Source organism: Camellia sinensis, chromosome 3 (genome assembly GCF_055761805.1).
Source record: "Camellia sinensis isolate YWXY chromosome 3, ASM5576180v1, whole genome shotgun sequence".
In the NCBI taxonomy this organism is placed as follows: domain Eukaryota; kingdom Viridiplantae; phylum Streptophyta; class Magnoliopsida; order Ericales; family Theaceae; genus Camellia; species Camellia sinensis.
In genome coordinates this window covers 42,277,100-42,291,731 of record NC_138963.1, presented here as the reverse complement: position 1 = coordinate 42,291,731, position 14,632 = coordinate 42,277,100, and the positions used below count along the sequence as shown (strand labels likewise).

General features: G+C 36.2%; 1 protein-coding gene across 1 annotated transcript; it reads left to right on the top strand.

The window, feature by feature from the left end:
• Nucleotides 1–9,878: 9,878 nt before the first annotated feature.
• On the top strand, nucleotides 9,879–14,277 carry LOC114265906 (IAA-amino acid hydrolase ILR1-like 3). Its single transcript, XM_028206771.2, has 5 exons — nucleotides 9,879–10,545; nucleotides 12,071–12,196; nucleotides 12,307–12,621; nucleotides 12,718–12,846; nucleotides 13,738–14,277. The coding sequence occupies exons 1-5, from the start codon at nucleotides 10,174–10,176 to the stop codon at nucleotides 14,101–14,103; spliced, it is 1,308 nt and encodes a 435-aa protein (XP_028062572.2). The 5' UTR covers nucleotides 9,879–10,173; the 3' UTR covers nucleotides 14,104–14,277.
• The last annotated feature ends 355 nt before the right edge of the window (nucleotides 14,278–14,632 follow it).

Below are 14,632 nucleotides of genomic sequence, written 5' to 3'. Positions count from 1 at the left end.
GCGGTGTATAAAGATGGTGCTGGGCCATCACAGTCAACACCCCAGCCATCGACTATTGATCAGATCACGCAGCAGGTTCGTGCAGAGCTAAGAGATGAGTTGAGAGAGGAGCTGCGAGCAGAGTTCTCTACACATTTACAGCAGATAAGAGCTGAGATGATGGCCCTTGTGTCACAGGGGGCGAGTGTGGATCCCAACAGACAGGTTCGATATAAATTAAATTGTTTGATAGATCAATTTTCACACAACATTATGTATAAAATTCGAATATGATTAACACATTATGCATTGACTATCATAGGTTCCTGATGCATCGAGTGGCCACCGGGCATTTAGGGAATCTATAGAAGACGAGAATCCATATACACCACCACCAGAAGATCAAGTATAAAATGTATCTTTGCATTCTTTACATTCTAAGTTAAGAAACTTGTGGGAGAAGACGGGACTCAAATCGGAGCACGAAACTTGACACACACGACCGCCTAGGCACAAGAGACTTGTGGGAGAAGACGGGACTCGAATCGGGTTCCCGGTTTGGGAGTTAGGGTCGGATTTCGGTCTAGGCAAACTAGTTCCTTAAGAAACTTGAATTCGAGGTATTAACGTCCCAAAATTACCAAACGGCATCGGTTTAGCACAAAACTTGGCACACACGACCGCCTAGGCACGAGAGATTTGTGGGAGAAGACAGGACTCGAATCGGGTTCCCGATTTTGGGAGTTAGAGTCGGATTTCGGTCTAGGCAAACTAGTTCCTTAAGAAATTTAAATTCGAGGTGTTAACGCCCCAAAATCACCAAACGGCGCCAGTTTAGCACGAAACTCGGCACACACGACCGCCTAGGCATGAGAGACTTGTGGGAGAAGACGGGATTCGAATTGGGTTCTCGGTTTGGGAGTTAGAGTCGGATTTCGGTCTAGGCAAACTAGTTCCTTAAGAAACTTGAATTCGAGGTGTTAGCGCCCCAAAATCACCAAACGGCGTCGGTTTAGCACGAAACTTGGCACACACGACCGCCTAGGCATGAGAGACTTGTGGGAGAAAACGGGACTGGAATCGGGTTCCCGATTTGGGAGTTAAAGTTGGATTTCGGTCTAGGCAAACTAGTTCCTTAAGAAATTTGAATTCGAGGTGTTGACGCCCCAAAATCACCAAACGGCATCGGTTTAGCACGAAACTCGGCACACACGACTGCCTAGGCATGAGAGACTTGTTGGAGAAGACAGAACTCCAATCGGGTTTCCGGTTTGGGAGTTAGGGCTGGATTTCTGTCTAGCCAAAATTATTTACTAAACTATCTTTGTAATTATATAGTAGTTAATTTTTTATGTTTTTCTATAATTAAAATATTAACACCATTATATTGTCATTAATTATTTTTATTTTGTTATTTTCAGATATTTCCTGAGTAGCAGTTTGCTTCTTGTGAAATGTGGGCGTGTACAAATTATGACCAACTTTTGTTTTTGTAACCCACGTAAGAATCAAGACGAAAACTTTTGGTTTTGATTTTGATTTACGTTATTTAAATTTGTGAACAACATTACGTATGTATCATGCGACATTATGTAGTGGGATAATTTTTATTGTTATGAATTTTTATTTATGTATTGTTATGAATGGAACAACATTATGAATTTTTATTGTGTGCCAACTTTTGTTTATGTATGTATTTATATTATTATGTAATTATCGATTTTTTTTAGTTATTTTTCGTTTAATACAGGTTATTTTTATATTTTTAATAATTTTAATACAATTTTTTTTTTTTTGAGACGGCAGCACACACCGTCTCAAAAAGTAAAGTGAATCAGGGTTTTTTGCGGCGGCATCTTTACTGTCGCAAAAGGTAGGAAATTGATTATAAAATAAGGCCTTTAGCGACGGTGTTACTGCCGTCACCAATACTCCTTTAGCGACGGCTCAGGTGCTGTCTCAAATACATTTTTAGCGACGATTTTTTTTGCCATCGCGAAAAGGGTTTTTTGCGACGGCAACATAGTGCCGTCTCAAAAAAAGTTAGATTTTCATCCGTTATTTGCGACAGTATTTTTTCGTGGCAAAAAATGCATTTTGCCGTCTCAAAAAAAAGGCGACGGCATAACGGCGTTATGCCGTCGCTAAAAACCTTTTGCAACCCCCTTTGTTGCGACACCCCCCTTGTCATCGCAAAAGCCACTTACCGTCGCAAAAAACCTTTTGAGACGGCATTTGGGGTATTTGCGACGGCGTTTTGCCGTCGCAAAAAATCAATTTTTTTGTTGTGGGGATACTTATTATTTTCCAAATCACAAGAGATAATTTGTATTTTAAACAAATCTATTTGTGATTTACCCAAAATATATAATAAGTTTCTATTTCTAACATAATTACATTGACTCTTTTCTTAGTAACGCTAAAATAATTGAATTTAATGAAGACGAAAGGTGGAAATTCAAATAAATAAAAATAAATATACATTTTAGTAAAAACAACATGACTATTAGTAATGAAATACTAAAAAAAGACCTAACTTTTTGTGAATTAAAATTTCAAAAGAAACCACTTTAATTATGTTAAAAGTGTAATGCGAAATGTATTTTTTTTTAGTTCAACAATTAGAAGTGTCCATGCAAGTATACACACATCTCGATTAATTTCCTTATCAACATCATCAAAGGCAGGCTAAACCAACTATATTGGAATTAGGAAATTTACAAGGAATTACTTTATCACGGTTTGGCCGCAAATATTGAATCTTGAACAATTATGTGGAGAGTACGATAAGTTATTTGCTAGTTTTAGGACACAATCACGTAGTGCCCCATGTGTGATGTGATTGGAGGAGAATGCATGACTCACGATTTTGTATTTGATGATTAACGAACAATAAGAAACAAGATGAATTGTGAATGATAAGAGAGATGGTTACGTGGTGCTCTGGCCCACGAAATAATCTCTTGGGAAGGACACCAACCAACCATTATTTTATTTTTTCCAAAAAAAAAAAAATCAAAATAGATGACTATAATTTTCCCAAAATATATTATAAATGTTAACTATAGTATATTCTATAGCATATTCTTTGTATAGATATGCCTTATCTGTGTAGTACAATATATTCTATAGCATATTCTCTATGTGAATATGCCTTATCTGTATAGTATAGTATATTCTCTATATATACTTATCTTCTCTCCTATATAAAGGAGTTGGTACTATTCATTGATTATTAAATTGAATACAAGAGTTTTCTCTTTTCTCTTCATTCATCTCTCTTTAATATCATATCATATCATATCACAGTTTCTGTTCATCACACGAATTCTTATCACAGTTTATGGTGTTCTTGTTTCTTTTTTTTACACTGTTTGATTTTTTAGGTACTGATTTGTCATTATCAGGCCACCCCGATCATTCATTTCTAACACCTATAGCACCATTTTGCTTGGAATTTTCTCCAGATTCAATTGCCACAAAATTCATCCTTAACCGAGCCCACACGCACCATTGCGCGCCACCTGAAGCTCTGCGTGTCATACCTTTCCGGCGCCACTCTCTTACGCGCCTATACGCGCGCCTCTTATGTTGCTGACGTTAGCCTCTCTGCGTTGACGTCAGCCCTAAGCTGCTCCCGTCAGCTGCTAACGTGCATCGCACCTTCTTTGCTACACTGTGCCGCGCCTCAGCCATGATAACGTGAGCTGTGATTCTGCTAACATTAGCTTCCCTCCTGTTGACATCAGCCCTACACCCTATTTGGCCAAAATTCAATTTTTGGCTTGTTTCGCCTATTTTTGCACATTTTCTGATCATTTTGGCCTGGTTTTCGATGTTCCGGATTCACTAGTACACTCTGTTTTATCCAGTTCTACTCCGCCATCACTAGTTCTCCTTTGTGATTCATTATTTAACCACCTCATGGCTCGTTCAGACAATTATCCTTAACACGGTCACTATTCTGGACCCTCCACAATATACAGCTAAGATCAGTCTTCAACACATTTTGCATCTACTACAGTTGCCTTTGGTTCATCATCCGTTGTTGCCCCGTCACCACCCTACACTCTTCAAGACATTGAAGTTATTGTCAAAAAGGTTATTTCAACCTCTAGTACACCATCTACTGTCCTCTCAGTTACTCTAGGTACCTCTTCTTGGTATTTTGATTCCACTTGTTGCAACCATATGACCTCTGACCCTATACTTTTCTCCTTTACTACATCTTCTTCTACGTTACTTGTTATTCACACTACTAGTAGCTCTCAAATGCATGTTAATCATATAGATCATATTTCCACCTCTACTGTTTCTCTACCCCACACTTATCTGATCCCTAATCTTACATTTAATCTTGTTTCAATTGGTCAACTCTGTGATCTTGGCCTCATTGTTCTCTTTTCTCCAACTAGTTGTGTTGTGCAGGATCCGAAGACGAGACCGACTCTTGGGATCGATCATAGACATGAACGTCTGTATGAGCTCATCCACCTTCGCATTTCCTCCTCCAGTCCTTCCACTATCCAAACTGCTGCTTCTACTACTCCTAGCTCTCCTTTTGTCTTATGGCATTCTCGGTTAGGTCATGTTTCTTTTCGTCGTTTACGATCTCTAGTTTCTAGCGGTCAGTTAGGTCCTGTTCCAAATGATAAAGTAGATTGTCTATCTTTTTAACTAACAAAACAATCTGCTTTACCATTTTCATCCAATACTTCTATGTCTCATGCACCTTTTGATCTCATACACTCTAATGTTTGGGAACCATCACCTAATACCACTATGGGGGGATCTAAATACTTTGTCATTTTTGTAGATGATTTCACTCATTTTACCTGGTTATTTCTTATGAAGTCTCGCTCTGAGTTATCATAAATATACTATGATTTCTTACAGATGGTCAAAACTCAGTTTTCTTTCACTATCAAAGTTTTTCATGCTGATAATGCCTAAGAAAAATAAACAAATTTTTTGAGATTCTTTCTTCAAAATGGCACAGAAAAATAAACAAATTTTTTGAGATTCTTTCTTCAAAATGGCACACTTTCTTATTATTCTTGTCTTGGTACCTCCTAACAAAATGGTCTTGTTGAGCGTAAACATCGCCATCTTTTAGATACTGTCTGTGCTCTTTTAATTTCCTCTTCTTGTCATGAGTGCTTCTGGGGGAAAGCCGCTCTCACTATTGCCTATACTATCAACCGTATTCCTTCTCCTACCATCAACAATCACACCCTATATGAGCGCTTATATGGCCAACCTCTTGTCTATTCTTGTCTTTGTGTGTTTGGATGTGCTTGTTTTGTCCTCCTTCAACCACATAAGCATTCCAAATTAGAACCTTGAGTCCGTCTGGGTTGTTTCTTGGGGTATAAGATTGAACATAAAGGTTATTGTTGTTGGAATCCTATTTCTCAACGTCTTCGTATCTCCCGTCATGTGGTATTTTGGGAAGATAAGATGTTCTCTTCTATATCTAAGTTTCATTTGTTCACTCCTCCTACTACACCATTCTTCACAAATCTCTCTCTTTTGTTTAATGAGCTTGATACAGATACTACTTCTACCATGCTGCCTTCGGCTCATCCTGAGGATCTTGCTCGGCCTCCTGGTCCTGCTAATGCTCCACTCCCTAATCCTACTCTTAGTCCTGCTCCTACTCTTGCCATGCTGCCTCCGGCCCATCCTAAGGATCCTGCTTTGCCTTCTAGTCCTGCTTCTGAGGTACCTCTTCGTCATTCTACTCAAGTAACACAACCTTCTGTCCTTCTTCATGATTTCATTGTTGGTTCTACTGCATTTTCTTCGTATGAACCTACTTCCTATCAAAAGGCATGTTCTAATCCTCTTTGGCAGCAAGCTATGACTGATGAACTACAGGCTTTTGCTAAAACTCATACTTGGGATGTGATTGATCTTCCTCCTAGTAAAAGTGTTGTTAGTTGTAAATGGGTTTACAAGCTCAAGACTCATTCTGATGGTTTTATTGAGCATTACAAAGCTCGTCTTGTTACCCGGGGGTCTACTCAAGAATATGAGATTGACTATAAAGAAACCTTTGCTCTTGTTGTCCGTCTGACTTCAGTTCGTAGCTTACTAGCCATTGCTGCTGCTCGCCACTGGAAAACTTTGTCAAATGGATGTAAAGAATGCATTTCTTAATGGAGATCTCACTAAGGAAGTTTATATGCAACCTCCTCCTGGTTCCTCTATTCTGCCCTCCAAAGTCTGCAAACTTTACCGTGCTTTGTATGGTTTGAAACAAGCTCCTCATGCCTGATTCGCCAAGTTTAGCTCCACCATTCATGATTTTGGATTCTCTTGCAATGCCTATGATTCTGCCCTTTTTATTTGCAAGACAGAGCGTTGTACTATTCTTCTTCTTCTCTATGTGGATGATTTGATTATCACTAGGAATGACACAGTAGGTATCTCTAGTCTCAAACAGTTTCTTAGTCGCCAGTTTGAGATGAAGGATTTGAGTCTTCTCAACTGTTTTCTCAGTTGGGAAATCTCTCATGATCCGTCTGGTTACTTTCTTTTCCAGGCCAAGTATACTTCTGATCTCTTGGCTCATGCTAGTCTTACCGATTACAAGACTGCTTCTACTCCTATTAATCCTCAGACTCGTTTTATATCTCTTAACAATCACCTGTCGCCTGATGCTACTTTATATCGTCAGCTAGTTGGCAGTCTTGTCCATCTCACTATTACTCATCCAGACATTGCTTATGTTGTTCACATTGTTAGTCAATTCATGGTTTCTCCTCGCTCTCCATACTATGATGATGTCGTTCGCATTTTACGCTATCTCAAAGGCACTATGTTTCATGGTCTTCACTACTCCACTCACTCTTCCTTATAGTTACATGCATTTTCTGATGCTAATTGGACAGGAGACCCTACTGATCGTCGCTCTACTACAGGATTCTGCATCTTCTTAGGTGACCCTCTCATTGCCTGACTGTGAAGACCCCAAAATGTTAATCGTAATTATAAATGATTAGTTATGCATTGAATTTTAATTATGACATGTGCCAAGTGATTAATTGTGAATTATCTAATTTGATTCATTGTAAATATTTGTTTAAATTGAGAAACTATCCGTTGTGAGGTCGGCTTTGAAACTGAAATTGATAACATAAATGGGTTCAGAAATCAAAATTGAGTACAAGGATATGCTAATTGAAATTTTTAGAGTTATTCGGGAAGTTTAATTAAAAATTGATTCTATTTGATTCGCTAATTTTAATAGGTTGGAATTAAATAATTAAATAGGAATTAGAGCTTAATACACATTAGTATAATTTAATTTAGTGTAATTAAGATTATAAGGATGAGGATTGAATTAATTTGAGTGAATTCAATTCCAATTAAATAATATAATTCCTAACTTTTTTTTTAATTAAACCCAAAATAGGTAGAATCAAAAGGATTAGTGCGTGGCCATAAATTGAATAGAAAAGAAAAAGAGAGGTTACTGGGTCTTGTTGGGTGTCGTACAAGTTATACACGTAGAGAGAGAAAGGGAGAGATTGTGCTTGAGAGTTCAGAGAGTAGAAGAGAGGAAAGAAAAGAACACCAAGAGGAGAAAAAGAAGAATAGTGCCTTGAGTTCTCATAATCCAACATGTAAGGTAAGCATTCTCTCTCTAATTTCTTGAAATTGAGATTTACACATGCAACAGCTTTAAAGATTAAGGCTGAAATTAAGAAGAATTGATGATCAAATGAAGGTTTTGCTCATATTGCTAAGGATTAAGACATGCATGTATATATATATATGGAAGAATTGAATGAATTAGCTCATAATCCTTACATGCATGACATATTTTCAAGAGAACAATGATTCTAAACTAATTTTCAAGCATGATTCATGGAGTTTAAGGAGAGATTAAGCATGAATTAGAGCTTGGTTTCAAGAAAATAGATGTTTCATGAAATTGAGTTTCAAAAATGGAAGAATTGGTTTAATTTGATATTTAGAGCTTTATAAGAATTCAATTAAAAATTTGATTTAGGTTCATAAAATTAGATGTAATCAAATTAAGCTTTAATTGAGAATTAATTAAATTCAATTAAAATTGAGTTAGGCTTAAAATTATGGAAGTAAATGTGAAGATTAATTATTTGGGCCTTGATTTGCTTGAAAAAGGAGTTGAAATTGCAAAATGTGCATATTTATGAGTTTTTGATTCAGTAATTTAAACATGACTGAATAATTGTAATTTAATGTGTATGAGCCTAATTTAGGCTTGATTGTGTAATTAGTGAACTTAATAAGGATTAGTTTATGATTAGATTATTTATATTTAATTAGTTTGGTTAATACACAGCTAAACATGTTTTAATTAGAGATTGAAGGAAATTAAAAATCTAAGTAATTCATAATTCTAGTCATCTATATTTAAAAGCTAAGTGAACTAAATATGTTTAAGATAATTGTGTATTGTGCTATGCATATTTGTGATTGTAGGTCACGAGTCAAGGACTGCTTGACCAACCGTTCTGGAAGCCCACTATGAGTAACATTTTTGTAAAGATATATTGATATGAACTATGTTTCCACTATTATGCGACAAGTTTTAATTTCTGAAATGTTATTTTGATTATGTGAACGAATGTCCTAATTGCGAATCTATTATGGCATCCACAGATAGTCTCAAGTCATGGAGGACGACATGTAAATGCGGGTCCATGACATATATGTAATACGAAATCTCGTTAGCCACTTCATTGTAGTGATATGTGTTTGATCGGTATTCGGAACCGATTACTCTAGTCGGAAGACGATATGTGATATGTTCTGTGCAATATACCATTATGTTATGTTCTGATATGAGACTAATATGAATAATTGTGTCATGATTTGTTTTACGGATATGATATATTTGAAATCCGTTCACTAATCCCTTTATTTTAATGTTATTCGCTGGGTTTTAACTCACTGTTTATATATATGCATAGGTGAGCATTCTGGAAGACAAGTCTAGAAGGAGTCTTTAGTCGAGCCACCATTTTGAAGCCTACCGCGTGGTTTTGAGTGCCTCAAAGTTGAGGCTAGGCCTAGAAGACCGTTGTCAAGCTTTTGATGGTGAAGTACACTTTTGTTATGTGCATATATTATGTATAAGATATTGAGTTATAAGTTATGTATTGAATGTGGGTAAATTAACGTTTTTGTATGTAAATATTTGTTTATATAGGCGCACAGCTCATTGGACCATTGGTGTTTTTGACTATTGCTTCCGCTGGCCTCGATTATTTATGATTGTACAAGAAGGCCTTTGGTAATCTTAGATTACTGGCCGGTTACGATACCAAACTTATAAGGGTTGGTTTGGGTTGTGGCATTGACATAGCAAGAAACAAACTCTTACTGCTCGTTCAGGTACTGAGGCTGAATATCATGCTCTCGCTGACACTACTCAAGAACTTGTGTGGCTTCGTTGGCTTCTTTCTAATATGAGAATTCCTCATCTTGCTGCCATTAACTTCTATTGTGACAATCATAATGCTATTCAGATTGCCCATAATGATGTCTTCCATGATCGCACTAAGCACATTGAGATTGATTGTCACTTCATACGACAACATGTTACTAGTGGCACTGTTCATCTTATCTTTGTTCCCTCTGCTGATCAGACAGCTAACATCTTCACCAAGGCCCATTCTTCAGGACGATTTTCTAATTGACTTTCTAAGCTCAACTTGATATCTACATTGTCACCTTGAGCTTAAAGGGTGTTAACTATAATATATTCTATAGCATATTCTCTACATAGATATGCCTTATCTGTGTAGTACAGTATATTCTATAGCATATTCTTTGTATAGATATGTCTTATCTGTATAATACAATATATTCTCTATATATACTTATCTTCTCTCTTATATAAAGGAGTTTGTACTATTCATTGATTATTGAATTGAATACAAGAGTTTTGTCTTCTCTCTTCATTCATCGCTCTTTAGTATCATATCATATCAAAATAAATAAAAAAATGAATTACAAGACTCAGATTATATTTATAAACAATTTTCAATTGTATGATGTTTGGCACAAAAATTTTATATCTTAACATTACTCATCTTGTTGCAAGTTGCAACACAAAAATCCAATCTATTTATTCACAAAAACTTTTTCCCCAAATCGGCAACCACCGATTGAAGCATTTCATTCTTGTTTCTAAGAATGGATTGGCTCTGTGCCTATATATGTTTTTGGCTTTCCTTATTGATGTTATCAACGCTTTCGTATCATCAAACTCGCGCTTCGGAGACTGGGTTAGGATCGGAGACTGAGTTGCTGACTCGGGAGCTTTTGGAATCGGCGAGGGAGCCCGAGTTCTTTGACTGGATGAGATGGGTTCGGAGGAGAATTCATCAGTACCCAGAACTGGCCTTTGAGGAACACAAGACGAGTCGACTCATAAGATCGGAGCTTGACTCTCTTGGAATCGGGTACACGTGGCCCTTTGCAGAGACTGGGTTGGTGGCTTCAATTGGGTCTGGGAAGCAGCCCTGTTTCTCTCTCAGAGCAGACATGGATGCCCTCCCTATTCAGGTCTCTCTGTCTCTCATGGTCAATTCTAGTCTGTTACTGTTGTGAAAAAAGCAACCCTTTGTCTATTACTGCAGGAAAATATTTGGTCGCCACAAATTCTATAGCTCAAATGGTCCTCAAATGGTCCGAATATCGTTTTGACATTTTGAGTTGTTTTGCATTCAAAACGACGTGGTTTTGACATTTTCGAACCATTTGAACCACAGAATTTATGGTCCTCAATCATTGCCCATTACTGAACCATTGTACTGTAACTTTTTCTAAGGCGTGTGAGACTCACGCTCATGTGAGATTCACACTCGTGTGAATGTTTGATAGATTTTTTTTTGATAAAATATTTGATATCTCTAATATTATTACTTTTTCTTCAAATAGAATATAGATTTGTTTAGAATAGAATAAACTATATTTATAGGGATGACAACATATTAAATTTTTTCAGATTTCATGCTCGAATTCTTATCCTTAAACTCAACTATTTTAATGACATGATTGGTACTTTATCCTAAACACAATAAAGATGAAACAAAAATAAAAAGCCTAAAATCGGTATGTCAAAAAGCCAGAGATTTAGGTATATCAAAAAGCAGGAGATTTAGATATGTGTTCATTATAGCGATTCCTTTTACCTTACCTTGTCAATACTTTCCTTAACTTTTTTTCATAAAAATTGGGTTAGATCAAATATAATCTCAGGTCAGGTAATTTTGCCATCCATACATATGTAGTAAGTTAGAAGTAAAAATGAGGGTGACGGTGATACCAAATCATCATTGATAAGTGGTATTATCTATCAACAATAAATTTAGAGAAAATTATAAAAATAAGTTCTAAGGTTTGACCTTTGATAAAATAAATTTATAATTTTGTCTATTTATTTCAATCTAAATCATTTGCCCATTTCTATCAAGTAAAATTAACGAAAAAATAGTATTTTAATCATTAAACTCAATGTAGATATACATAAAATATCTAAAATATATTTTTTGTTGAGTTAAATAACTAAAATACCATTTTTTATTGAGTTAAAATGTCTAAAATATATTTTTTCTGGACAAATAGTTTAAATTAAAAAACAAATCAAAAGATTATAATTTAAATTGAAATTTATTATTCTATCTATAGTTTTAAATTATTTTTTTTTCAATTTGCCCACACTTGATATATATATTGACTCCACCCTTGGTTCATAGCATGCTTTAGAACCAATAGATAGTTAACATAGAATAATTTTGTTTAGAAAAAATAGGTAGCTAGTGTTGTCAATGTCTTACAATTTATGATATGTATCTTACGATTTTTCTTCTAATTTTTTCATTCCATGTTTCTTAGGATTCTTTTTCCAGTTTATAATGCAAATTTGCATTAATACATCATGGTCTCAATTTCAAATTCTTCTAGCTTTTCTATTTTTTGCTCTTTCTTTTTTAGTTCAAGTGTTGTTTGTGAAATCTCTGTGCTAGAAAAATGTACATTCTTTGACAAGAAGTCTTTAACTTCTAAAACCGACAATTTCATCTGAAAGGAATTGGTAGAGTCAGAGTACAAGAGCAAGGTCGATGGTAAAATGCATGCTTGTGGCCACGACGTTCATGTAACAATGCTGCTCGGGGCTGCCAAATTACTTCATCATAGACGGGACACATTGAAGGTAAATAAATTTACAATCACATAATCACCAAAAATTAGCCGATAACAATACATTATGTTATTTATGCACGTTTTCATTAAAAAACCAAGTTTGCAAAATTTAATTTTTAGGGCACTGTCAAGCTTGTCTTCCAACCCGGAGAAGAGGGTCATGCCGGTGCCTACCATATGTTGAACGAAGGTGCTCTGGATGGAGTTCAAGCCATTTTTGGATTACATGTTTGGCCAAACTTGCCCACTGGTACCATTGGTTCCAAGCCTGGTCCCATAATGTCTGGCTCGGGCAGGTTTTTAGTGATAATTCAAGGGAAAGGTGGACACGCGGCAGCCCCACATATGACTAGAGACTCAATTCTTGCAGCCTCTTTGTCAATTCTTGCTCTCCAACAGATTGTTTCACGAGAGACAGATCCTCTCGAGGCCAGAGTAAGTTTCCTTAATTAAGAGCATTCTTTCACTTAATTGATTTTTTTCTTTTAAAAGTCTAATGACAATATTGTTTGCTTATTTGCAAATCTATAGGTAGTCTCAGTTGGGTTTATTGAAGGTGGTGCAGCAGGAAATGTAATCCCAGAGACAGTGAAATTTGGGGGAACTTACAGAAGTTTGACTTCTGAAGGAATTTCCTACCTTCAGCAAAGGATCAAAGAGGTAATGTTTGATTTATTTGGAAACAACTTCACCAAAGCTCTCTCTTAAATCATATATAAATGTAAGGAATTTCTTTTATGCTATGTTTGGTTAGGGGATTTGGGGAGGGATTTGAAAAGAAAAAAGAAAAAGGTGTGTGAAATTAGGTGAAATATATATATTTTTATTCACATTTTACCTACATTTTCTATTTCCCTTTTCAAATCCCTCCTCAAATCCCCCAACCAAACATAACATTAGTGGAGTTAGGAATTGCAGAACACCTAACCAAGATCAGTGAGTCAAAAAGCAGAGAAGAACATAAAAAGTAGAATTATAAATTCATCCCAAAACTAGGGTTACATTCACAGTTATTGTAGACTTAACTATGATTCGAAAGAGTTATAAACGAGATATATAGATAGCCACCCCCAACTCCATATATGAATTAAGGTTACATGTCACAAGTAGGAGCAAATGAAAATACTCTTTACTCCAAAAATTGAGTGGTTAATGTTTGGTACTTATTAAGATCTGCATTACCAAACAACTAGTCCTACAAAGGATAAGAGGGAGGTTGTTATTATGTTAAATTCCATGTATCATAAATTTGACATGGGTTCTTTTATTGCAGCATTAATGGACCCTTTTTTTTTTTTGTTGTTGTTTGGGGGGGGGGGGGGGGTGGGGGGTCTTACCACTTATATGGTAAAAATACCTTACATAAATTGAAAATATATATATATATATTTTTTATCCTGAATTATAGTTACCAGCTTATGACTAAATAAGCTGTAGCAAGCAGGCTTGTGGGCTTTAAAAAAGTCCTAATCAATAATTTTTGAAGATTTCTAACAAAACTTCATAGCATTTCTCATTTAGATGACTAGTTTACATCTGCTATACTTACAGGTCATAGAGACTCAAGCAGCTGTGCATCAGTGCACTGCTGTGGTGGACTTCATGGAGAAGAAACTCAGGCCGTATCCACCAACCATTAACGACGAAGCAATGTACGAGCATGCAAAAAGGATTGGAGAAACCTTGCTTGGGGAACCGAATGTGCACCTTATTCCAGTGAGCATGGCATCAGAGGACTTCAGCTTCTATGCACAAAAAATGGCAGCTACATATTTCATGATAGGGACAATGAATGAAACAATTAAGTCAAATAAAGGGTTGCACTCGCCGCATTTTGTTGCCGATGAGGAGGTTCTTCCCATTGGAGCAGCTCTCCACGCTGCAGTCGCAATCTCTTACTTGGATCGTCATGTTTAGAATCAATAGAAACTCAACAATCTCAATCTGGATTTGAAAATTGTAAAGGTGAGTGAGAAACGTTATATTTCCTAGTTAATAGAAGTTTTCATACACATTGTAACTGATATTAATGCTTTGGGACTTTTGTCTACATCGAAGTCTCCTAAGAGTTTCAAGTTTGTTGATTTGGAATTTGGTTGTATTTTTGGTTTGTCTAAACAATTAAGTGTTAGCATCCTACATCAGTTGCAGACGATATTCAGGATGGACTTATAAGACGACGCAGAACACTTTCATTATGAATGAAACCTTTTGGGTTGGAGCTTGAAAAACAAACCCGTGAAGCTAATTATTGAGCTGGTAGGTAATAGCAGACGATACTTTCAAGTAGAGGTTGGATTGTGCCTCTAACATCATGTCATAGTCATCATAAAAAAAAAATGTTACAGAAAAATGTGGGTGATCCAATCACTTTGTGTGGCCCTTTGGGCCACGCTAATCGGTTGGGCTACAGGTCTTATTCTCTATCTTTGACCTAAGTCCAGCC

Bases quoted from the DNA above. Each gene is read 5' to 3' on its own strand.
- LOC114265906 (XM_028206771.2), top strand. From the start codon at position 10,174: ATGGATTGGCTCTGTGCCTATATATGTTTTTGGCTTTCCTTATTGATG. The intron at 10,546-12,070 runs GTCTCTCTGTCT...TTCATCTGAAAG, and splicing joins TGGATGCCCTCCCTATTCAG to GAATTGGTAGAGTCAGAGTA. The intron at 12,622-12,717 runs GTAAGTTTCCTT...GCAAATCTATAG, and splicing joins CAGATCCTCTCGAGGCCAGA to GTAGTCTCAGTTGGGTTTAT.